The following is a 25,510-nucleotide window of genomic DNA, read 5'->3' as shown; positions in this document are numbered from 1 at the left end:
TAACCTTATACTGTGTTTAAAAGTGTCAATTCATGATATTTAAGTCGATGCATACTTACATATTTACATCTGCATACTTCTCTCTCTGTGGCTGTAGACTACCTGGCAAAGCACGGCCGTCTCAGTGAGCTGGAGGCCAGGAGGAAGTTCTGGCAGATCCTGTCGGCGGTGGAGTACTGTCACAACCGCAACATCGTCCACAGGGACCTGAAGGCGGAGAATCTGCTGCTGGATGGCCACATGAACATCAAGATTGCAGGTACCCTTAAAGCTATAGTGCAGGGACGACCCGTAAGGTCACTGCTGGTTGAGAAATGTAAGACGTCTCCATCAAATCATGAAGATTTGATCCATCGCCTGCAATGATTTGTGCCGGTGTAGTTCAGAGATTTCTTAACTACCTGCCCAGGCCATTTGCATTGTGTTGAGAAGTGGGCTGAGGTTGATTAGGAGGTAGCTGTTGGCTGAAAGATGCCATGACAGACAAAATCTCAGTGAGGCTTGTGCCACCTTTTAAAATCCGATGAACAAAGGCCATCAGAATTCCCCACCCCCAGCTTTATTATTGAGGTGGAAACATTAAAGATAAAAGACAAAAATAGGAATGGGCCCCGAGGCAGGTATTTGAAACTAAGCTGGAGGTCTGTAGTACAAGCTTCAATGTGTGATTATTAAGCAACTGGCATTTAGAGCTAGCTAGTGAGAATGTCACCCTACCGCTGCGTCCCAGAGTAGTGGAGGTGACCGAGGCTGGGAGGGAATGGGAGGCAAGAATTGGGGTTTAATTGGTAGCGGAGAGGAGGTGATAACATGGATTGGCTACTTGGCGGGGAGATGGAATATCAGATGAGAGGATGGAGGAAGAATGAGGACGAGTGGTGCATTGCAGGGTGGTCGAGCTGCAGTTGTGGCTCTGAAAGAGGCCAGGGTTTATCTTAGGCTTTATTCCGAGCTGATTCTGACATCCATCTGAGGTGAGCTCATCACACGAGGTCGGCTATAAATACAGGTGTGAATGGATACCAGACAGGGGAAATGCCCTCTTGTCCTCAAAGGACTTCAAAAGGTTGAATAAAGTCATTGTTTATTGGTTTTATAAATGTTTCTTCATGAGGGGAAATGACAGACAAGCTCCTCAGTTAACCTTCACGGCCAGCTTTCAGTGGCTTGTATTTGTTCTATGAGGTAAAGTCAAATAAAGACAGAACTGCACAATGACTGATAGAGAACCGAATGTTTCACCTGCATCATTACTCGTCCTCTCCACTGTTTCTCAGAAGGGTCCAAGATGATAACCTGGAGATGTTATTACCCCAACAGTAATTTTCACAAACATGTCTGACTCACAGCCGATTGTCCGCACGGCAGATTAGATTTGAAGCAGGAAAAACAATGAACAGAACATTACCTGGTGTGTGATTAGAGAAAACATCCCTGGGGTGGACATCAGCGGCAAAGTACATTCTGTACTTCTCTTACCCACAATTTGCTTCGACATGTTTTGTAAATGGTACATGAAGGGAAGATGTCCTTTTCGCACTGTACATGAAAAGGAAAGCCCTCGCTTCAAATCTCCCATCTGCATTAGTCACATTGATGCCAGTTTAACGTACATCAGCCATCCATTCAACCAGAAGTTTAAAGACGTATTTTTCTTGTTTGTGTTAATGCAACTAGAGCTGCATCTACTTATTTTCATTTTCACTTCATCTTTTGATTATTTTTAGACTTTAAATGCAAATTGGATGGGCCCACAATTAACTACAAGAAATGATGGATTGAATTGCACAATAGTTTTGTCCTGTCCTGCAGGATAAACAGACTTAATTTAGGACAAATTAAACGACAGAAAAAAAGGTTTTAAGATTAGTTTTAAAATCATCCTATCAACTTTTCACCGTACTTTGGATCAGTGCGTATCCTATCTTTTATTTAATCTTTTTAGATTTTTTTCATTTAATTCAACTTTATTTTCAACTAGAGGGGCAGTCAGTAGAGTAGAGCGCATCCCTACCAAGGCACAATTAGTTTTTCATCAAGATCCATTAATTAATAAAGAATGTTGAAAAACTCCCTATTTTGCAATTTTAAAGAAAACAAAAACAAATTCCTGATCCAAATCCACACCAAAGTGTAATGAGTTCTTCCCCAGCCCATACGACACCCTTCACCAAGTTTCCTGCTAATTCATCCAGGACTTTTTGTGGAATCCTGCTAACTAACAGACAGATGAAAACAAAGAAAACAAATGCAGACAAGAACAACCTTTAGCTGTGGTAATTATATTCATATTATTCTTCACCATTTTATATACATTTGCCTTCTTTTCATATTAAACTCTGGGCTCTAAAGATATTCCGAGACAGATTAAACCTCTGCTTCTGCGGTTTCCCTGTGCTCCAGTATTGCCTCCCTGCTTCCTAAAGGCCACCACTGGTCAGTCTCTGTGAAGCTTAACCAGGCAGTGGTCAGTCAAAGAAAGGTCAGGCTCACGGTGGCTGCAGAGGAGAGGGGAGCGGCGGCAGCGGGGGGTGCCCTTCATGTTTTCTCTTCAAACAGCTCCTTTACGTTCGAGTTGACAGTCTGAGGGGAACAGAATGTGCAGAAGAGAAATGACAATAACAAAAGCGAGGTGCTGTATCAGAGGAGGTGAGCCTTTGTGACTTAGCAGAAAATACATGTGTTTATATTCCATGTTTCCAGTTGAGTTTCTCTCGGAGGATGACTTTCAAGGCATTTATAGCTTCATTAACTATTATTTCAGGTTTTAAAGGTTGAATCCATCTGCTGAGTGGTGTGTCATTTAAAATGCAACAAACCTGAAAGGTATTTCATGCTCAATTAAACAATGTGGCGAGAACAAACAATCTCCAGATCGAGTGCAGCTGTTGCAGCTTTCTTTACTTGTCGACATGTTGGATTCTTTTATAAAGAACAAAAGGTAAAACCTCACGGGTTGACCCATATGACAACGTACAGTATACCTTATAATAATAGATGTAAAGATGGAGTCGTGTCTACTGGTCTGTCTTCTTCCTTGTTGTTGTTGTTGTTCTTGTATCATCTCAGATTATATTGGATCTTTGTCGTTTGTGTTGCAGATCAGAACAGAGCTGCTTTCTGTTTGTATCTGTTTGTATGTGTGATAAAATCACAGATGACATTTATTAGATTATCTATAATCGAGCATTCCCATTGACCTTCTACGTCCATTCTTGACCATGGAAACAGCAGGTCATCCATTAGTACCATTTAGCATTTGATTACAACACGTGATCTTTAAAGCCACAAAAGAATTTGGGGAAGATTTCTCTGTGACATTATATGTTAGTGATTAAAAATTGTGGTTAAAAGTATTTATCCCTGTTTATAACTGTTTAATCAGCATAGTGTAAATGTTCTGTATATGGTTTGTGGTCACAGTTGTTTGACAGTAATAAAATAACCCTTCGACTGGGATCAGATTCTGAGAGTTAATGAATCCTACTATGTGCTGAGAGGTGCATGACATCATTTATGTCCAACTTAGCAGAGGAGCACAGACAAAAATCAAAATGTAGAAATCTGTATGCATTAAATAGGTATTTTGAACTTTGGGATAAATTTTTACATTCACATGTGACCCCCATCACTCCTGATAGGATGAAGATTTAGTTTCTTTAAACCAATAAATAATTATATATATATATATATATATATATATATATATATATATATATAAAAACTGTCAAGCATGCAGTGATATGTACAGTGTATCAACTAAATGTCTACTACATTCAAGCTGCCCTGAATAGCATTAATGTACCAGGTTTAACAGTCAAAGCAGAATGTAACATTTAATGAACAGCTGCTATTGTGGTAACATATGACACATTACTTTCAAGAAAGTTTGTACGGAGAAAGCCTGTATAAGCTTTATGGGTAACACACACAAAACTATAAGGTTGAAACGTATATGAAATAAAAACTAAAAGCTTAGACTAAAGAAACATAGTGAAAATGGAATTATATATTTATATATAAATACATACATACATACAAGGAAGTAAAAATAGAGATATTAAAATAGAGCTAGACGGTACACAAATAAAGTTACAAATCCTGTAATACAGTTATTGCAAAGATAACAATGGTGAGGCACTAAATGGTGCACTTGGGCGTGGTGGCTATGATGGATATGAAGATAGTAAAATAAATAAATTGAGCAATGTATATTTATACAGGTGTATGTTTGAATTACACAAGTCAATTGCCAGACACAAAGTGACTTCTAGTGAAGGATAACACTCGAGCATCAATACAGTAGGAGACCTTGGAGTAGGAACTAAGAGCTAAACCTGTTCAAGATGACAGAGTGCAAGGAGATGAAGCAAAGAAGTGCACAGTAATTGTGAGTTAGGCGTGTTATGGTGTTAGAGGTGCTAACAGAAGAGTTTTAAAGAGGTTGTTGAAGATGGAGAGGGACTCTGCTTCTCTGATATGATGTGGGCGCTCGTTCCACCTCGTCTGGAGCGAGACTGCCTTGTGTGCAGCGATGGCACTGCCAGACATCCTCCTCAGAGGAACGGACTGGCCAAGAAGTAGCATAAGCCTGTGTGGTTGAGTTCAAGTAGATGGGGCGCAGACCCAGAAGTAACTGTAGTGACTTGAGTTTGATTTTGTAGCCCGTGGAGGTTGATGAGCGTCGCACTGGCATGTGCTCTTTTCAGACTGATCCAGAAGCAGACACACTGCACCATTCTGGACCATCTGTAAGAGTTTCCCTCTGTGTGATGGGAATCCCACCAGAAGGACTTTTGTTTATAAAGTTTGCCAACATATGAGCTACACATGGTCATAACAGACCAATTAGGACTTGACTGGCAAAACCCCTGAGTGTAGTGAATTAAGAAGGTTTGCATTTTATTAATTCCTCCAAGGAGGTAATATTTTCTTCAACTACTGGACGGATTACGACGAAATTGGGTGGAAGGATGTGGTATGGGTCAGGGGAGACCCATTAAATGTTGTTGCAAATCAGGGGGTGGATCTGGGAATCGTTTTCACTTTGTTTAACATTATTTTACGTTTACATTACGTTTTTTAACATTATTGTGAAAGTCTCAAGAAATAATGGAGAGATCATTATGGAAACAAATCAAGAAATATGTAGAGTGCCAATATATATGAACTGGTGGTGATCTGGATAATGGTCCAGATTTTGTGAATCAAAATAAGTATTTTTAGTGGGGTGATCTTTTCTCGGTTACTGTATGGTAACAGATATTCATTTGAACTACATCAGAAAATTGATAATTTACCTTTATTTAATGTAAACAGTTTGGGGAACGTTTCTATGTGTATGGTATGTTTATCTGATGCAATACATGTATATGCATATATATCCTTTTAGTTGCTGATGAATTTAAGCTTTTCACTTGTTAGAGGAAGAATTTCTTCTGTCAAAAAGCTACATGTTTTAACCTGAAAGAGTGACATGACCTTTGCAATAAGAGTGAAAGAGGCTGAGGTGTTTGGGTCCTTGACGAATACAAGAATGACGACCAGGAGAGAGAAACATTTCCAGGTGATACCAAGTGTGAAAGAAGAGAAGAGATGGGAAAGGCACAAGAAGAGAGAGGAAGAGTGACTTCAGTGTCGTGCACCTCCAGCTGCTGCCATAACCGCATCAATGCTCACACCTCGTTATTAGAAACACTATTTTTACTGCTGGTTGTAGTCATCTCTACTCATGCACTTGTCATATCCACACACACAATTTTATAAGCCGTTAGCTGGAGAGTATTCCAGTGTGACATGTTTAGGCTAATATTATGCTAATGCTGTTGTGCGTGACACACACTCGCCCCCCACCCCCCCACCCCGCCCTTCCTGTTGAGCTGTGAGAGCCGTTCGTAGCCCGCAGCGTGCTGGAGCGTTTGACGTCAACCAGTCTGCTCAGTATTCAGCTGCATGAAATGGGTCACAGCTTCTGACGATAAACCAGCTGCATTGCTCCGCTCGGCTCTGCCTGCATCTCGCGCCTCACCTTCACAGCAGCATCAGACGGCAAACATACTTGTATTAAAACCCTACTCTGGTGGACTGCTTTACCCTCTACTTTATATCAGCCATACCTGCTGCTACCTGCACTGGAGTCGAGAGTTAAATACATGGATTCACAACCTGCCAAATTATTTTCATTTGCAGATAGAACTGCATTTGTCTCTCATACCTGATTCCTGTTGATCTGTTTTCCATTGTGCGTTTTGCACATGCAGATAAAGACAGAACCTAAGACCTAAGGCCACTCAGAGAGCGCATACCAAGATTTTTATCTGGATTGGCACCAATTGGCAAACACAATATAAAAAAATATTAAAAGGTCCTTCCCCTGATCCGGACCCAAATTGAATGGGTTCCCTCCTGAACTATACCACATCCTTACACCAAGTTTAATGGAAGTCCTTCCAGTTGTTTTTGTGTAATCCTGCTGACCAACAGACAGACAGAGAAACATATGCAAAATAACCTCATCGGCAAAGTGTGTGTGTGTGTGTGTGTGTGTGTGTGTGTGTGTGTGTGTGTGTGTGTGTGTGTGTGTGTGTGTGTGTGTGTGTGTGTGTGTGTGTGTGTGTGTGTGTGTGTGTGTGTGTGTGTGTGTCAGATTTAATATGACTGTGGGTTGTAGATTGTTTCCTGTTTATTGTGAAGGATCGTGATATAGAGCAGCAAAGAAAAAGGAATTGGTTACACATTTGGTCCCACTTGCTCACACTGCATCTGTGTGTGTGTATGTGTGAACCCACATCACCTCCAGCCCCATTATTTTTTTTTTTATCAGTGTTATTTGTTGTTTTGCAATACATTTTTCTGTTTACCCAACTGTTTTGAATTACGGAAAAAAGGGCGGGGTGGAGGGTAAGTCTGATTGTCTGCTCTTTTAGCTCCCAGGTCCCATGAGACCATCACAGGGTCCCACTGATAATATAAATCAGCATGAAGGTATTTCCCTTATAATTTTTTTAATGATATTTAAAAAAACAAAAATTATCTAATTATTTAAAGTGTTAAAAGATGAAAGATCAGTGCTTATCACAAGTTGAAAAAAATCCTATTTACAATTATTTCTAAAAAACCATTGGAGAAGCTCTAACCAGAAGCTTAAAAGACAACAACTTATTAATCAGTTATCCAATCCAGTTATTTATTTTCTGCTGATGAATCATTTCAGCATGAGGAGCGGAGACAAAGGATAATTTACTTGTAAGGGTTTTGGGGAAAGAGGGAGTTGGGATGAGAAGGCGGGAGAATGATATGAACTAACAAGAAAAAAAGGGGGGGCGGGCTGAGTGATTGCAGGCACGCAAGTTGACTGTGATTTGGCAGATATTACTGCAGCTTGTAGTTGGATTTTAATGAAAGGCAGACGTGAACTTCTTAGCTGTGTGTGTGTGTGTGTGTGTGTGTGTGTGTGTGTGTGTGTGTGTGTGTGTGTGTGTGTGTGTGTGTGTGTGTGTGTGTGTGTGTGTGTGTGTGTGTGTGTGTGTGTGTCTTACTCCTCTGAAGACTTAAAATCAGAGGTTTAGTGGTTTCTACAGGGGGCCAATCAGAACACAGCATTAATGACCTCATGTCAGTCTCCAGGAGAGGTTACCTCATGCTAAGGCCTAATTCCTCAACGTAAAAATATGCGGCTCACATGTTGCATTATGTGAAACCTGCGACCCCGTGGAGAAACTATTGGTCATGGGGTGACCTGATAGCTGAATGTTCAGGGTACACACACCACGTGGGCGCTTAATTCCCTGAGCAGCATGTCCGTGGTCCGATTCCCAGTTTACTGCATGTCATGCACCTAGTCTCTTTCCTTCATTTCCTGTCTCTCTCCACTGTTGCTGTAGACATGAGGCATAAAATGCCCCAAATAATTTAAGAAGGCGTTACTCTTCTACAGCTATACTATAACTGTAGCCTCTTCTTCCCCTTTTTTACAGTCACAAGATATATTTACAGTTAGGGGTTGTGTCTTTGCAGGAAATGCTGTGCTCACTTATCAGACTCTGGAAGGGCCTTTACAGTTTCAACACACTTCCCATTAACCGACTTACCGCTGGTGGGGTTTTTTTTGTCTCATGTAGATTTTGGGTTCGGAAACTTCTTCCAGCCCGGCGAGCCTCTAGCCACGTGGTGCGGCAGCCCGCCATACGCTGCTCCAGAGGTTTTCGAAGGACAACAGTATGAGGGCCCGCAGCTTGATATATGGGTAAGATGAGTGTTTGCATAAAGTAGAAAACTGTTCACATTAGGATTAAAACATCTACAGTGATACATGTATTGAATTTATGTCTATGCATTTAGTAAGAAGTCAGCAGATTTTCTTCCTTTCATATGGTGCAATCTCCCAACCACAGCTCACTGCCTGCTGTATATTGCAATCATGTACTACATTTATTTCTGTATGAAAGGCCGTGTATTTGTGTGTACAATCTGTGAGTGATTGATTCATTGATCTAAGATTCGTCTCAGCTCCTGCCCTGACCTTGATATATTCACAGAGTATGGGGGTGGTGCTGTACGTGCTGGTCTGTGGTGCATTGCCCTTCGACGGGCCCACGCTGCCTGTGCTCAGACAGCGAGTCCTAGAAGGAAGGTTTCGCATCCCCTACTTCATGACTGAAGGTAAGACGAGATGAGCTAATTCTTTCTGGGAAACTGGAGACAAAATAATACGAGGAGACGGTGCCCTCTCCCACTCCTTAGTGCTTCACATTCCTGTAAACGCACACGCATGCAGTGTGTTTGTGAGACATCCTCCACTTTCTTTTCCTTATGGTATGTAGACAAACTGAGGCATTAATTACATTAAGCATTCCTGTGAGGGATATTGCTGCACTGAGGAATAGATCTCACTTTTCCTTTTTCCGTCACCATAATGTTGAATGTTCACTGGCAGCCTCTCTTGTGGCTGCCATCAGTTGAGGGGTCATTTCATTAATGAGAGAGCATTATGCTGATTTGCAGGGGATACAGGAAGAGACACGCTGCCATTGTCCTGTGTAATCAGTGTGTGTGTGTGCGTGTATGCTGCAGAGTTAGTCAGGTTGGCTAACTTGTCTCAAAAGCAGCCCTGCTGTTCGCGACTGTGCAAGCTAGCTGGCAGCAGATTAAGTCCAGAGCTGGAGCTGTTTATGTAACCTGGGGAAGAGCCAGTGGAGCCTTCCAGCAGCTTGCCTGTCTGTCTCTCTGAGGAGAATCTGTCTGTCTCTGTCTGTCTTTCTGTCTGTCTGACTCATGCTCTGTCTGTAAAGACATCATCCCGTCCTTCTGTGGCCCTGTCTGTTCCTCGTGTCTTGTTTCTCCGTATCCCATCTGCAAGTCTGTGGCACTTTCTCCACAGGGGGTGTGGTAAGTGAGTCGACCAGATTTCTTTATTTTTCCTTTTTTCCTCTGTTCAGGACCTTGAAACAATTAAGACATAAGGGGAATGTAGGAGTGTAATGTCAGCTCCTTGGCCAGACTGACACTCAACCCCACCCCCCAGTCCACCCCCTATTCCCTGAACAAGGAGAACAGAGTGTGCTGATTTCTTCTTTCTCCTGGAACTCTTGTTCTTCTTACAGGACACACACATTGCACAGGCCTGGTAGGCAGAAGTAGAGAATAGCCTAGAGCCAGTAATCATTATCATGTACTCTCGAACAACAAACAACCAAATCCCTGAGTCTGAATCCTCTATCTGTGTGTGTATCTCTATGTGCATGACATCTGTAGCTGAAACTCTCTCCAAACATCAGGTCAGAGCATAAACCAGTATCCTCTTGATTAATCAAATATTTTTCAGTTCCAATCTCAGTCACTGGAACAACACCCAGGAGTTGTTTCTAATATTCAGTTGAAAGCTTTGAGTAGCAGATTGTGTTGCTTTATCTTAATGATTGTGACATTTTTATGATAGAGTATTAGGGTAACTGAAACGGAAAAAAATATCTGCGATTTCAAGAATTAAGTCTTAATATCTCTACATAATAATGTCGTAAATTAACATGAATATATTCCTAGTATTACGACAATAAAATCATAATTATAGGATTTGTTTCATTTTAGAGGGGAAATATAAGTAGATGAGCGTGTCGCCCGCGTGGAGGAGCAAATTTTTGGTAATGGCCAACTGTATGGTTTGCATTGGTTACATCTGCATGATATTTAAAGAGGTCGAGAAACTATGAGATCGGTTCCAGTTTTTGGATCGAGAAGGAATGGAACTCCAGCGAACACAGGTTCTCCTTACTACTTATTTTCAAAACAATGTATTTGTTTCTTTATTCTCATTAGGTTACGACTTTATTCTCCCAAAAAATTTTTTTCTTCACGTGGCCTTAATACTCTTTATTATCGCCTGTTATTTTTAAGTTCCCTTGATAAAATCAGTGAAATGTATAACATGAAGTCAGCCTCAGTACCCGCTCTCTGCTCCTCAACTTTATAGAACTGTTCTCCTGCAGGGGCGAACTTAGTGCAACTCTACACCACTTGGACAAGTGTTAACTGGGATGGTTCTGTGGTTGAGTCATGGTGGTGTAATTTACTGGCTAAGAGCAGTGTGCCAATCAATCAGCCAGACGGTTATGTAGTGTTGGCCCCCTCTACATAGTCCAACCCTCCTCGGTGGTTAGTAACTCTGACAAATGTGCACAACCTCGAATGTTGCTATAAACACAGCTGCAGCAACGCAGAGCCTGAGTAACGTCTGGGTCAAACAAATTGTAGCGTAATGTACTGTAATGTAATTGAAGCAAGTTGCAGCTGCACAAGCGGCTACGATGCTACAGCATGGGGTGGAATTGCAGTGAAGGGCAAACTGGTTATGCTCCATAATCAGGGGGAAAAATGGCTGAACCTCCAGCCACGAGGGAGAAAAATGTGATGTTAGCTGACGTTAGTAGATCATCAGGGCAGCTGGGAAGAATGTGCAGCGGGGAGCTGAGGATGGCAGCCAGGTCGTTTGGAAGACAGGACATGAAGGTGACCTGCGGAAAGTTGATAATGTGTGCAGACAATTAACTTGAATACTTGGATACATTAATTGGATACATTGCTTAAAGTTAAATCATATTTCCCCATAACAACTGTGGTGTGGCAGGTTTATTTGCTAATTGGAAGAAAGGCAATATGACAGTTTGATTTTAAAATGTAAGTCAAAAAGACAACTAATTTTGTCTCTAGTCTTGTTGAATTTCAATCAGAAAATTCACAGTGCAGGTTATTATTTCAACATAACATATTCCAGTAAAGAAGGCATTGAAGAGCAACAAAATAATGACCAACTGCACAGCTTATTTGTCGAAAACACATCTGTTTTACTTTAAGACTGCAGCAGCAGGGTGTATGGGTAAGGATGCTGTGTGGCAGGCAGGAATGCGGTGCAGGCAGTAGGGGTGCAGGCAGGCCAAAGCGGCACAGCCAGGGGAACTGTAATCCTGTTAAGAACCCAGCTGTGTCTGACGTCAAACTCAACTAACCACGAACTAGAGGTGAGGAGTTCTCATTAGGAGGGGAGCAAAACAGAAAGTAGACATGCCGCTCAGAAAGGGACGACAGAACAAACTAAGAAAAGAATTTAGAGGATTTTAAGCTCAAAAGTGTGATTTCTGCTCCAGTTCCTCCGGGCTGCTTTGACAAGGACATGGTGGTTTGTGGCTTAATTTGCTTCATCACAGCTTATACAAGTTCTCAGCATCATCAAACATGAGCTTCCTCTTACGTTTAAAAAAAATGTTGGGATCTGAAATATGAGAGGATATAGAAATGTCGTCAGGCTTTATATGATTGTACTCTCCAACCCTTGCAGACTGTGAGCACCTGATCCGCAGGATGTTGGTCCTGGACCCGTCAAAGCGTCTGTCTGTGGCCCAAATCAAGGAGCACAAGTGGATGGCTCTGGATATTCCAGTGCAGAGGCCCATCCTCTACCAGCAGCCCCTGTCTGCCGAGGGCGAGGCAGGTGTGGGAGAGTACAGTGAGCAGGTCCTTCGCCTGATGCACAGCCTCGGCATCGACCAGCACAAGACCATAGAGGTGAGGCAGGAAATGAAAAATGAAAATTCACTCATTATCTACACACCACTATGCAGATGGAGGGGTGGGGGAAGAGTTTGAGTCCACAAAACACTTTTGGAGTTTCAGGGGTAAACAGCTGTGATCCAAAGGAGGATATCCAGAGGTGGATATCACAGGACATTTAGGCAAAAAGAAAATTGTAAATGACGCCGTTTCGAGTTGCATTTAAATGTGGGGGCTTACAGATGCTTGGATGACACCGCAGGAGCAGTATGGAGGCATTTTATAAATAATATAAGAATAAGAATAAGAATAATAACTTCTTCACCCACTCCTCCATCTGCATAGTGGTGGGTAGATAATGAGTGAATTTTCATTTACGGGTTGAAGTGTGAAGAAGATGGTGACAGTGGCAATGGATCAGTCTATACATGCAGAACACAGTGTCCAGCAGTGTAATGCAGCAGCATACCGATACAATAAGGACGAACATGTGGAATCATTTTGTCAATCTTGTGGAGCTCTATAGGTGGATTTAGTAACATTGGGGCCCTGAGCGATCCCAGACATGGGCCTCCCTTGTGCCTTAATCTCCCCTTCACTTCAGAATATTATTGACTGCTAACATGACCAGCCAGTGGGGGAAATACCATCCCTCAAAGTAGTGTAGTTGAATTTTGAGGTACATGTACTTTACTTGAGTCAACTTTTGCAACTATTACTAAACACTACTGTTTATTCATTTGTTTGTTAATGGTTGAATCAGTGAAATGATCAGGCTGATATTTATCTGCACTATCTTCTCTGTGATTTTAAAACCCTATAATTTATTTTTTTATTTTTTATTTTTTTATCACTGTCACAGTAACCCACTTTCACACAGGAATAATTAAAGAATTATCTGGGCATATCGCAAGAGCTGTCACAGTCAAATCACCCAGAATGGAAGGTGTGCCTCGGTAGTCACTTCAGTTACAGACACCGCCATTTATGTCGTCTGTCATCCTCCAGTCTCTGCAGAACAAAAGCTACAACCACTTTGCTGCTATCTACTACCTGCTGGTGGAACGGCTCAAGGCCCATCGCTGCAGCTTCCCCGTTGAACAGCGACTCGATGCCCGCCAGCGACGGCCCAGCACCATCGCCGAACAGACCGTCGTCAAGGTAACCGCAGGGCGTCCAGACGTCGAAGGGGGGTCTGAATAAAGTATTCAGAGATTATCCTCCATGCCTCCCTGATCAAAGCTCGGTTTATTCACACCTGCACCCAGGGACAAACAAATAGAGGGACACATTAATTTATTTGTCCAGACGGGTCCGGTCTTCACTTGCCTTTTCCGCCCAGCCTTTATCTTAATGCTTCTCCCTCTGTTACATAATTCATAATTTTCTTTTCTTTGCCCACTGTCTCTTCTTACCGACTTTGTGCAATTTCTCTTTCATTTCCTTCACCGACTATAGGATTTGGCTTTCTTCTCTTTTGAATTATAAAGCCGAATTTGGTGCGGCTCAATTTGATCATAATTGTGTTATTGGTGAGCATTGGCCATGAAGTGGAGAAGGTTTTTTTTTTGATGAAGTGTCAGCCTCCAGTCCTCACAGCCTCTGCTTTTCTCCCTCTCTGCAGTCGACCAGTGCATCAGCCCAGGTGGGTTTGCTCCCGCAGGGTGTTCGTCTGCTGCGCTCCCCCGCTGTACCCCAAGCCTCCTCTGATGCTTTCACCTTCCCCCAGACTGCCTCACCCCTGGAGCAGAATTTCATGGTGGAGGACATCAACACGCCCAAAGTAGGTCCAATAGCAAAGAGTTAAGGAGGAGCCTCAGACACAAGCAGGCTTTTTTCGTTGGTGCGTTCTTCCCCTGACTTCCGGTTCTGGAAGTTGTAGTTATTATGGTCATTATATGCTTGCACAAGTATGTCCTGAAAGAATTATCCTGATAAGCTTGACAGTGATTCGCTGTGATAAGTGTACCCACTCACTGTGAATCAGGAATGTTTGCGTGCACGCCTGTGTCTGCGCATGCCAGACCCCTCTAAGGTTTCCAGTATTGGCTTGCTCCGTCAACCTGCCATAGTGCAGCTGACTTGCCCTCTTATGTAAGCCCTCAAGCAGCACTCACATCAGACAGGACAGCTGCCCATCCTGCACGGCTCCTAGACACATGCACACACGCACGCAGTGTGCTCTTCCTCTCTCTCTCTGTTTATCTGTGCCAACCAGCGACCTTTTCCTCCAGGCCTGTTGTTGATCTGACCGATTATTACAGAACACAGACACAGGTCTGAGTTGACGGTCTCACACACCTGCAGGGCTACACAACCAGAAACACACTTGCCCAGACACACACACACACACACACATACATGCAGTATAATTCTTAACAGTTTATTTTCCTACCTGCTGTCCAAGCTCCAGTTAAGAGTGCTGTGTATGTTGTTTAGTGTGTGCATGTGTCTGTCTGGTAAGCAGAACCGAACAGAGCCGAGACAGAGTGCTTGTTATCTGCATGAATGGAGCATGGTTATGTAAGCCGGTCCTGTGATGATGATGTGACCTAATGTGGAGCTGAGTGAACACACATGGACGGGAAGCTGCCGCGCTGCTCCAGTGATCTCACCGCCGTGACTTCCTGCCCGTCAGCCAACAGCTCATCTTTTCTTGTTTTGTTTTTTTGTTTTGGCCTTTGTCGTTTTCCCTCTCCTGTTCGTTTGCCCTTTCCCCTTCTTCTTCTCTTCTTCATTCCATAACTTCTCTTTCCCCTCATCATCCCATCGATTGTCATCAACTATTTCTCAATGCTGCTTTCCACCTCTTCCCCTCAGTTAGTGTGTGTGTGTGTGTGTGTGTGTGTGTGTGTGTGTGTGTGTGTGTGTGTGTGTGTGCAGTTGAGTAACAGCATTCCTATCCCAGCACACTACAGAAAGCAGATGGGGAACCAGGCAAAGCTGCTCTTTCTAGACCAACACCAGGCTTTCCGGTTACTGCAGCAACTCATGCAGATGATCTTTGTGCTTGTATGAATGTGTGTGTTTTTTGTCTTTTGTGTGCGTGCGTGTGTGTGTCAGTCACACAGCACTTTCAGTCAGCTCGCTTCCTGGTCCTGCATTCCTACATCTCCACTAATTGAACCCCCATTCTCAGTGTGGTGGTCCCTGTCTTGTGTCCAAGTGGTCAAGTGTGAATGATTGATATTATGTGTGTTGGTTTGAGTTCGTGCCATGTGTATGTTGTTGGGATGCCTGATCTGACAACCTTGGTTTTTCTCAATGTGTCCTGCTTTCTTTTCTTCCTGACACAGTCAATACTGAATAAGAGGTTATTGTTCTCTCTCTCTCTCTCTCCCCTATCCAGGTGAATGGCTGCCTGCTGGACCCCCTGCCTCCCCCCACTGTCCTACGCAAGTCCTCCACCTCGTCGCCTAGCAACATGATGGAGACGTCTATCGATGAGGGCATTGAGACTGAGGAGCCCGACACGGAGGACGATCCGCCCCACTTGCTCATGGCCTATCAGACGGCTCGGTTCGGCCAGCGGCGACACACCCTCTCTGAGGTCACCAACCAGCCAAACCAAGGTATAATGTCAGCTGATCAAACACACACATTTACTCTCTGTCACATGCATCCAGTGCTAACACGAAGCTGCTTTCTGGATCCAAACATTTTCTCCTCTAGGTAAATTATTCACTCTAGGCCACAACCCTTCCATGGGTAGCGTGGACTCAGACATGGGCTACGACATGGGCTCCATGCAAAGTGACCTTGGTCTGCTGGAGGATCCCCCCTCTCTCTGTGAAATGGTGGCGACCAACAGCTCCGCCCCTGGTGTCACTCCTACGCCGTTCTTGAGCACTCGGCCCGCCAACCCAGCAATGACAGCCCTGACTTCCCAGCACAGGGAGGCACACAACCGCTCCCCTATCAGCTTCAGAGAAGGACGCCGAGCCTCCGACACCTCCCTCACCCAAGGTCAGAACCACCAGGGTTAATTATTTCTGTCTCTATACCCTAATCATCCTCCTCACCGAAGGCACTCAGACTACACTGACTTCATAATGGGTAAAGTATCTTCCTCTATAGACCCAGACACTATAAACCCTCACTCCATGAGGTTCGGCCCTTTTTCAGTCAACACTATCAGACCTGTCACTACTGTAGTTAAAGTGGATTGAATGCTCATATGAACCAATGAACAAATTGAGAAACTGTTGTTAAATTAAAACATAAACTAGAATGTCACTGAATAGCGTACATACCCCCTTATGTCCCCTTATTAAATCACATTTAACTCAGATCTGCACCAAATTTCCCACACTCATTAATATCATTTTTTTTTTCATAATCCTGCTGAAAGTCAGACAAATAAACTGACACAGACAAAAACTTACATTAATTATAAGTTTTAATTGGCTAATCCATTTTGCATTATACTTCATCTCAGTTCATCACTTATCATTACAAAAAATAATAATACCAATGTTGTATAATATCGTCCTATTATACTGGTTTTCTAGCTAGATTACATTCTTTGTACCACAGAGAAGGTCTTAAGAATGTACTTGCTCAACCTGACTTCTAACATATGGACGTGCAATGGTCGGTGCAGTGCTCTTTAAAAACCCTCAACAAATCATAATGCAAAGCAGTTACAAGATATTTTACATCTGTTATCATTACAATATTATTCCTGTTGCTGCATCTACACAGCTGAAGTTCACGTGTGCACCTGAAAGGCTGCTGAAAGGCGTAAAGAAAATCGCAGCCAGAGAGATATGCTTTGATATCTCTGATCAGTTGTAATATGCAAGCGTCGATTTAACCACAGATCCGACACACAGATCTCCTTCAGCTCAGTCACCACGCGCTGGTCCACGCAGCACCAGAGAAGAAGAAGAGCTCTGTTTCTCATGACACAGACGCAACACCCCTCCTGCAGCTGCTCACACACACACACACACACACACACACACACACACACACACACACACACACACACACACACACACACACACACACACACACACACACACACGTATATACTGTCTTCTATATAAAAGTGCCTCATTCCCACCCTCCTATTTGCTCCCCCTCCTCTCTTTCACACACTTTTTTTCCCCCGTCTCTTCCTCCTCTCCCTTCCCTTCTCTCATCCTCTCCTGTGACGGCGGTGATGATTCACGTTATGAATCACATACAGATATTTGAAGGTTTCAGCCCACATATCTCCCCCTCTCCTTATTTCCCTCTTCTTTTCCACACACTCTCCTTTCTCTTCCCAAAGTTTCAGTGTGTGGCAGATCTCTCCCTGCTCAACATCAGAGGAAGAGGAGCTAAACTATAAGATGAAAACGTAAAACAGCCTCCATCCATCTCCACATTTTCTCCCATCCACGGCTGCATTATTCTGTGCCTGCTGGTTGCAAATCACCTGTGCTTTAGCCAAGTAGAAACTATAATTAGGGATTAAAAACATGCGTTACCTCTCTAGCTCTGCATTGACAGCACTGAACTGTGTGTTCCCGGTTGGTATTTGCGGTTACTTATTTATTTATTTTTCATAATCCTCTTTGGAGAGTGTTGATGCGGTGGATTCTTTTGCGTCAGACTGCTGACTCCGGTTTTAAATAACTCCCACCATCGCAGTGAGTCAGGTCCTATCGTTCACAGATACAGCTCGTCACCACTGGATGGGTCTTATCAGAGCTACTTAGTATTGCACACACACACACACACACACACACACACACACACACACACACACAGAGGCAGATACTGTCACATGTGCACACACAAACGCCCACAGATGCTCGTATGACGTACATCCAGTCACATTGTCAGATTGGAAAAGTGTTAACCGGTCGACCAGCTCGCTAACGTCAATGAGTATTGGGTCTGACTCTCTATTAGAGCCTCCGACTTCCTGTTGTGAAGAGAAAAGTGATTCTATTGATCAGTTGTAATAATCCATAGTGACTCTGGTTTGTGGGGATTTGTTTGTGCTCGCAGGTCTGGTTGCGTTTCGCCAGCATCTCCAGAACTTGGCGAGGACCAAAGGCATCCTGGAGCTGAACAAAGTACAGATGCTGGTTGAGCAGATGGGCTCTGGGGAAGGGGCCATCATGGGGCCCCTGGGACCACAGCACCACTTGCACAACCTCCTGGAGGTTAGTCCTACTGCATAATCACCCATACACACACATTCAAGATCTTTCTTTTCCCAACCAACCAAATCCCGTTCTCAGCCACAGTCCCTCCGCTATCCTCATCCCATGTTGCCCAGGAAAAAAAATGCAAGCACCCAGGCTGTTGTGTAAGATCAGGAGAGGCAGCCAATTGTGGCTTGTTTACTGTCTCCCGTCCCCCTGGGGCCTGGAGCCTGGAGCCTGGAGCCTAGGCCAAAGTGAATGAAGCCATTGTTGAAGTCAGTCAGACTTACCCATAGTAGTGACTGGCACTCAATAGGCAAAGCTGCAAATCGCACAAAGACGGATACACATATACACAAACTGATCCACACACTGCAACAGGAACCATTCTAGGAAAGATCCACACCCCCATGCAAAAAAACAAAACATCACTATCTTAGACAGACAAGATCAAGTTGTTTTCCTCTTGTCCATCTCTTATATTGCGATATCACACAGCTCTTGTTGGTTATGATGCTCAGTGCCCATCATCCATTTAATTTGCTTCATTTCATTTTACTAATGTGTAATCCCTGCGGTGCATGCCATTTAGAGAAAAGCATCTGGCTGATCAGTCACCACACAGGCATTTGGGCAGGAGACGAAAGGGATAATCCAGTTAGACCACACGATGAAGCACCCAGACCCTGACACAGCTTTATTAACCCGCAGGAGATCTGAGATACATGTGCCCTTGAGCATGTGTGCACAGACACACAAATGGGCACTTCCCAAGTTCTAATGCTTTATGTGTCTGATCAAAGGGTGAGGCATCCAAGCAGCAGGAGGGCCTAGCTTTATACCAAGGCGCGCCACAGCCGCCTCTCCTGTCCCGCAGACAGAGTTTGGAGACACAATACCTCACTCATAGACTTCAGGTACAGTCTCACACTCACTCTTTATGACTCTACTCAGTGATGCAAATTCAGGCCTGATATAGACTTGTCTTATCAAGCCTTGATTTGCAAAATATTCAGTGATATCGTTTGGAAATTTAAGGATTATCAGCTCTGCCATGATGCAACAGTAATGACAGCTCATATCCAGTTACCATGGTAGTTATCCTGAGTTCAGTAATAAGTCCCGATCTCTCTTCTGCCCAGAAGGCTAGCGTCCTCGCAAACAGTCCTGCTAGCTGCCAACTTTTCTGTAAGGAGACTCCTCGAAGTTTAGAGCAACAGCTGCAGGAACACAGGTAAACCACACTGTAAACTTCTGCACCACACATTGTTTCTGAGACTTTCAATACATGATTTTCTCTTGCATTGAGGCAATTTCAAATCAATCCAAACAAGAAGAGTCATAAACTGTTCCACACCAAGAGCCGAGGATTTTCATACAGTCAGGGATGACACTCGTGTCAGGGCGACAGTTGCCTGGCTTCAGAATCAGACTTGAAATGCCATTTTGTTTCAAGTAATTCATTCAGAGTTTGTGTTCATTTTTCAAATTTTTTATCAGACGTGGAGTTATTTTGTGTTTGTTTTGATGCATGCATCATTTTTCTGCCTCTATATATTATATGGCCGTAGCTAGTAAGCTATCTATCTTCGTAGGTCGACTATCCTCATTTTAAATGCCAACTCTTAAGCTCTAATGGGTCAACTTCTTCTCCAGCCTTCAATAAGCACACCAGATCACTCAACAAAATTATGATTGTGGTAGCAATTCTGTGGTTCGATTTCAATTTGTTGGTCTTGGAATCTCGACCTTTGCAAAACATGCAGGAAATACAATGTCTAAATTCAGCTTTTCAGTTTCCCAATCCATTATCATTCTGAATCTTGCCCATGAGTGCTTATGCATTAAGTTTTTAGCTCTCTCTTGTTTAGATGTGTTATCTTGATGTTAGTGCAATGTAAAGCTCTATTGCTCTCCCCGCAGACTGAACCAGAAGAGGATGTACCTGCAGCAGCCACAGGGCATGGGGCTGCAGACCTATTTCAACCAGATGCAGATAGCTGAAGGGTCGTACCCGACAGGCAGCCCTGCCCTGGACCTAGCAGCATCTCAGAGTTCCCCACAGGGCCCTGCCATTTCAGCCGCACATCAGCCTCAGCCCCAGCAGCCAGGCAGTCCTCAGACCTCGCCTCCTTTCAGCCACCCCCTCAGCCTGAGCCCCTTGATGGATCCGGGTGAGGGCCTGGTTTATGACCCCTACATGAGCCACCACCACTACACCCAGCACCTTCCCGCTGCGTCTCACCTCCACCACCAGCTTCACCAGCCTCATGAAGCCTCTGCCAGTGGCCTGGGCTTCAGCTATACCACATGCTGTGAGCAGCAGGCCATTGGCCCTTCCACTGAGGCTCTTCACCCAGAGCAGTATGAGTTCTCGCTGGACCCCACCATGCTGGTCCTTGCTCCAGGAGAGGCTGGAGCTGCTGGTGGGGGTTTGGCTGGTCCGGGGCAGTCAGATGGCCTGAACCTGCCCGAGCTGCAGAGCTCCCTCCTGGACAGTGAGATGATGGAGACTGTGGACTCCCAGCATGGCTTCGTACTGGTTAACTAATGCCAGCTGAGGGGGTTAATACAAAGTGGTGTTAAGCAATGAGAACCTACCTAGCACTGAACCAGACAGAATGGAGATATAAGTGGAGGCCATAAGAGTAGCAACAGGGAAGGAAAGGTGTTAATTTTTGTATGACTAATACAAACTTAATTTCTTAGTTGTGATGAACCTCAGACAACATTTCTACCAAATTCCTTCCTTAGCCTACCTCCCTTTCTCCTTCTGCTCCTCTGTTCTCTTCTCATCAGCCCTGTGAGGCAGGAACGGGTCCGATACGTGGTGCAGCGTGAGCTTTCGCCAAGCTGACTCTGCGACGCCGCTGTTGCCAAGGACGTTGTGCCACCTGCGAGGACTGCGCTGTGCAGCCTGGCGGGGAGGCGGAATGCTGCACATCCTGGAGTACAGCATTTCACCTACTAATGGTTTGAAAGTGAACTTATTTCAGACTGACTGGCAACCAAAAGCACAATGGCTGGCAGTGCTGTTTGTATTTAAAATAGGACACCACATCTACACACATCTCAAAACACTTTTGTGCTTTTTTTTTTTTATTTCAGTAGATAAAAAAAACAAGTGATGTAGATAAAATCGCCCTCATTTATCATGGTACCATGGATATGTCCACAAATTCAAGTGTTAAAAGTCTGACTTTTAAGAATCATTTTACACTAATGTGAGTGCACAGGCTCACATAACCATCATGCATAGGTTTCAACACTAACATTGAGAGTTTTCCTGCAGAAAACCACAGGTATCTAAGTTTGTTATTCACTTACAGTACTAATAAACATGCTGAGCGCTGGTGAATGATGCACCATTGGTTGAGCTTTAGCTACATTTGTGCTTATAACAGTGATAAACTCTCTCCAAGCTATATTTACAGTTAAACTAGACTAATGAAAATAATAGATATAGCTGCAGGCGTTTGTGTTGGCTATGTGACATAAATAATACAGTTGTTTTGTTTTTTTTTCTTCGTGGTTTTTGTAACTTGTAACTACTGATCCTGATTTATTTCTTACACTACTGATCTGCGTCTCCTCCTTTCCATCCGACTGCACACGCATGATGCCGGGTTTCATTACGCAAAACGCGATGAGGATAATTTTAACAGTCTTTAAAAGTGGCTGCGTGTCTGTCTGTTTTAACAGTTGAATTGTGGGTCATGCGCACGCCTGATAAATGAGGGCTGACGTAATCACTCGTGTGTTTGGTTGAGAAGTTGCGGTGTTAGACAGTTGATATTATTCTATTTTTGTGGCAATACTGAAGCAATATTAATCCTTAATGTCAAGGGATTATGAATGGAAGCCTCACCTGTACAGCCAGCTCTGATTGGTTCCCGGGACCTCTGAGTCGTCAGCAGTGACATCACTTGAGCTGATGATGTAACCAGGAGATAATCTGTCGCTCGCTCACCCTGGGGGGACGAGCCTGGAGACAGTTGTATGAATGTGTGTGTGTATAATGTGCGTGTGTGTGTGAGACTATTGTTTGTTTGCACAATTCAGACTTCAAATTTTTCTGCATCCATCACATCATTTGTAGTCATTACTGAAGAAGACGAACACTGTATTGACGCCTCCATTCAAAATAGCACAGACTGTGTTTTTCCCTCAGCGCACAGTTGTAGCTTATGATGAATTCTGGTTTACATCGTCAGTGCTCCAGTCATGCCTCTGTGTTGTATTAATGATGTAACATGTTTGTAATAATGGAACGACCCCGTAAAGATTCCCTGCATTAGATTTAATGAAAGAATGTCTCCTCCCTGATGTTGTGGCCGCTGTGAGACAAAGACCAGCAGAACATCATCGGTCGCCTGACACTGGATTTTGACGATTGTCTCACCACCGCCGCTCTTTGGCTGACAGCACGCCAGCAACAAGACGAGAGATTGTTTTTTTTGTTTTGTTTTTACGTAGAGTGTGTTCAATCTACTTGAAGTGCACAGATGTATTTTCTCTGACAGATAAAAAACAACCTTTCATTGGAATAACAGGACAGTTAACGTCAGAGAGTGGAGATGGGATCGTTTGACTGTGACCATCTGCCATCAGAGTGCGTGACCTTTAGTGGTCATGGGGTAAACTGTGGAAGCTGTTTGTCGTCATGTGAGCTCCCAGACAACGTGCTCACTCTCTGTCTGTACTGAGCAGATCTCTCACAGCTCACATCAGACTCTTTAAAGTACAGATGTGGTTCGACGAGGATTCTTATTAGTTTTAATGATGGTTAGAAAATATGGACCAACTGTTGTTGCAGTCCTGTGCAAGAATATAAGGAAAAATCCACCCTAAAATGCTTTTAACACTGTTTCACAACTGATCAGGGATGTTTTTGTCTTGATCAAAAAAGATTTCAGAAAACTCGTAGAGCTCATACCACCACCTAGGCCCAGCAGTTCCTTTGAATTTAGTCAGGCTGCACCAAATTATACACACTCATGGATATTAGTACCTGGAATATGTCAGATTTTTTTCATCAAGATCCATGAATTATTCTAGGAGAGCAGGTTAAATAGTTTAAAGGTTCAGTGTGTAGCATTTAGTGACATCTAGTGGTTAAGTTTCATGTTGCAGCTGAATACCCCTCACCTCACCCTCCCCTTCCAAACATGAGAGACAACCTGTGTTAGCCTTCAGTTGTCATAAAAACTCAAAAGGTGTTTAGTTTGTCCAGCCTGAGCTACTGTATAAAACACGGCAGCCTCCGTAGAGAGGACTGAATGTAAAGTATTTCAATATAAAGGAGCCATTCTACGGTAAAGAAAACAACAATTCGTACAATTTAGATGAAACACACCAGTGAAAACATCACTAGGATTATTTTATATTAGATTTCTGTGAATAAATCCCTTTCACCTAAATCCTACACACTGAACCTTTTAATAAACACAACATCTCTCGATGCCAGAGATGAAAAATTCCTGGATCAGCACCAAAATTGTATGGGTTCTTCCTCGACCCATACCACATCCTTCCACCATGTTTCATGGAAATCTGTTCTTTAGTTTTTGTGTAATTCTGTTCACAATCAAACCAACAAAAAAAACAAGCCAACCAACAGACAGGGGTGAAAGCATTTTGTCAGGGCCCAGTACGACTTATTTCGACTGGTGGCTTTGTTTGAGCAACAGTCTAAACTCAGAACATATTTAGTTTAAGACAAAAAAAACACAATTCTGTCACGTTTTGGTACTAACGTATTAAAGATGATAACCAATACATTGATAGTCAGACATGTGTATTAACTCCTGAGGATAACTGATCAATTCATACAGTATCGCGTTGAGGTATTTGTGGAATTTTCTTGTCAGGCCTGTGGACGTAAGAGCAGATGACTTTGTAAGTCACCGTGCAGCTCTGACGTTTGTCTGTCACAGATGCTAGTAACTCCTGGAACAATGGCCTACATGCACCAGACTGTGGCCACAAGACATGTTGCACAACAGGTCTCATGGCTGCTTTGACATTTCCACTCTGTGTAATGTACTAACCAGTCGGCTAGATGGATGTTTTTATATGATCATATGTGACCAGCTCACACCCAGTCTGTGGGCCAGAGAGAAGGAAGTGAAGAAGCGTGTTAGGCAGGTCCAACATAGAATCTTGTAAATACGTGACAGTGTCAGAGAATTAAAGGGTGGATTTCGCCTTTACGTGAATGTTTTTGATGATTGTTTTCTTTTCATTTTTATTTGTCAATGGTCGGGCTAGAACAGCTACAGGATGATCTGTGGAAGTTGAATACTGGAGCACTTTGACAACGAGGGGGGAGGAGAGATGTAGCGGGGAGAGAGGAGGTGACGGCGTTGGAGATGGAAAAGGTTTGTGTTGCTCTGCCGTTTCCTGGCAGATGAAACAAACCACAATCTGTAGGAAACACCTTTTCCCCTCTCTCTTCCCCACCAATAATGGACACAAAACAGATTTCTTTCAAAGAAAGACCAGACATAGAAACACTTTATCTGATTGTTGATTTTTAATCCGAGAGAGAGAAACGCTTCTCCGTCGACGAGTGTTCTTTGTACAAATTTTAGGGGTGTAGTGAATCTTCAGTGCACGTTGCACCGAGGTGAATTTTGTGTTGAACGTGAAGTGTTCAGTGTGCCTTTTACTTTTTCGTATTTTCAATCTAAACTTAAGATTTTGAATAGAACCATTATTTCTGCTCGGACCCTTTTATTGTTTATTTTATTATGATTACGTCTTTCTTTTCTGAACTTTTTTTTGTTTTGTTTCCGAAAGTCAAGTAGAGCCAGGTTTTACAAAGGTACAAAACCAAAGTCCCTCAGAAGTTTCCCTGTACAACCCACCGTGTGGAGTTCTGGAGCTTCTCTGTCAGCGTCTCTACTGTGCTTTTTTTCTTGTTGGTCAATCAGTGTATGCCATTTAAAAGTATTATAGCAATATTTCTCTAGTTGAAGACTAAAGTCATGAAGATTCTAGTGGACGTGTCTCCGAGTATCATAATTTCACCTCCTGCTGATAAAACACAAACATCAATCTATCAATAGAAATCCAGTTTTATATTTACCTTCATTGATGTTGACCACACATAAGCTAACTTGCTGTTGAGATTAAAAAAAAGGTTTATTGAACAGAACGACATTGTGGGTGTTTTATTTCGGGGGCTGTTGAGTCATAAAATCTGTGTGTTTTGACAATGATTTGAAAATGACTGGTTATTCCAACGTGGTTATGGAGCTGACACTTTAAGTATTTTTCTACAACACACTCTGCCATCTTCTCTGCGTAATCCACTTGTCCTG

At 43.3% G+C, this 25,510-nt stretch overlaps 1 protein-coding gene across 3 annotated transcripts in view; it reads left to right on the top strand.

The window, feature by feature from the left end:
- The window catches only part of sik2b (salt-inducible kinase 2b), a 42,188-nt gene extending 20,483 nt beyond the window's left edge, over positions 1 to 21,705 (top strand). Inside the window, exons 4-15 of one of the 3 annotated variants that reach the window (XM_035153974.2) lie at positions 98 to 259; positions 8,121 to 8,245; positions 8,538 to 8,661; positions 11,831 to 12,057; positions 13,051 to 13,203; positions 13,667 to 13,825; positions 15,392 to 15,614; positions 15,715 to 16,008; positions 18,046 to 18,203; positions 18,989 to 19,102; positions 19,331 to 19,419; positions 20,109 to 21,705. In XM_035153974.2, the coding sequence (XP_035009865.1) occupies positions 98 to 259; positions 8,121 to 8,245; positions 8,538 to 8,661; positions 11,831 to 12,057; positions 13,051 to 13,203; positions 13,667 to 13,825; positions 15,392 to 15,614; positions 15,715 to 16,008; positions 18,046 to 18,203; positions 18,989 to 19,102; positions 19,331 to 19,419; positions 20,109 to 20,736 (2,456 nt within the window). In that variant the 3' untranslated portion in view covers positions 20,737 to 21,705. Of the gene's footprint in view, positions 1 to 97; positions 260 to 8,120; positions 8,246 to 8,537; positions 8,662 to 11,830; positions 12,058 to 13,050; positions 13,204 to 13,666; positions 13,826 to 15,391; positions 15,615 to 15,714; positions 16,009 to 18,045; positions 18,204 to 18,988; positions 19,103 to 19,327; positions 19,420 to 20,108 lie in introns of all 3 variants that reach the window. The other 2 variants (XM_035153973.2, XM_035153975.2) reach the window with 2 other exon arrangements.
- Positions 21,706 to 25,510: the final 3,805 nt, after the last annotated feature.

The sequence above is a fragment of the Hippoglossus stenolepis genome, chromosome 4 (genome assembly GCF_022539355.2).
Source record: "Hippoglossus stenolepis isolate QCI-W04-F060 chromosome 4, HSTE1.2, whole genome shotgun sequence".
In the NCBI taxonomy this organism is placed as follows: Eukaryota; Metazoa; Chordata; class Actinopteri; order Pleuronectiformes; family Pleuronectidae; genus Hippoglossus; species Hippoglossus stenolepis.
Note: the sequence above shows the minus strand (reverse complement) of the source record. Positions and strands in the feature narration are given on the sequence as shown.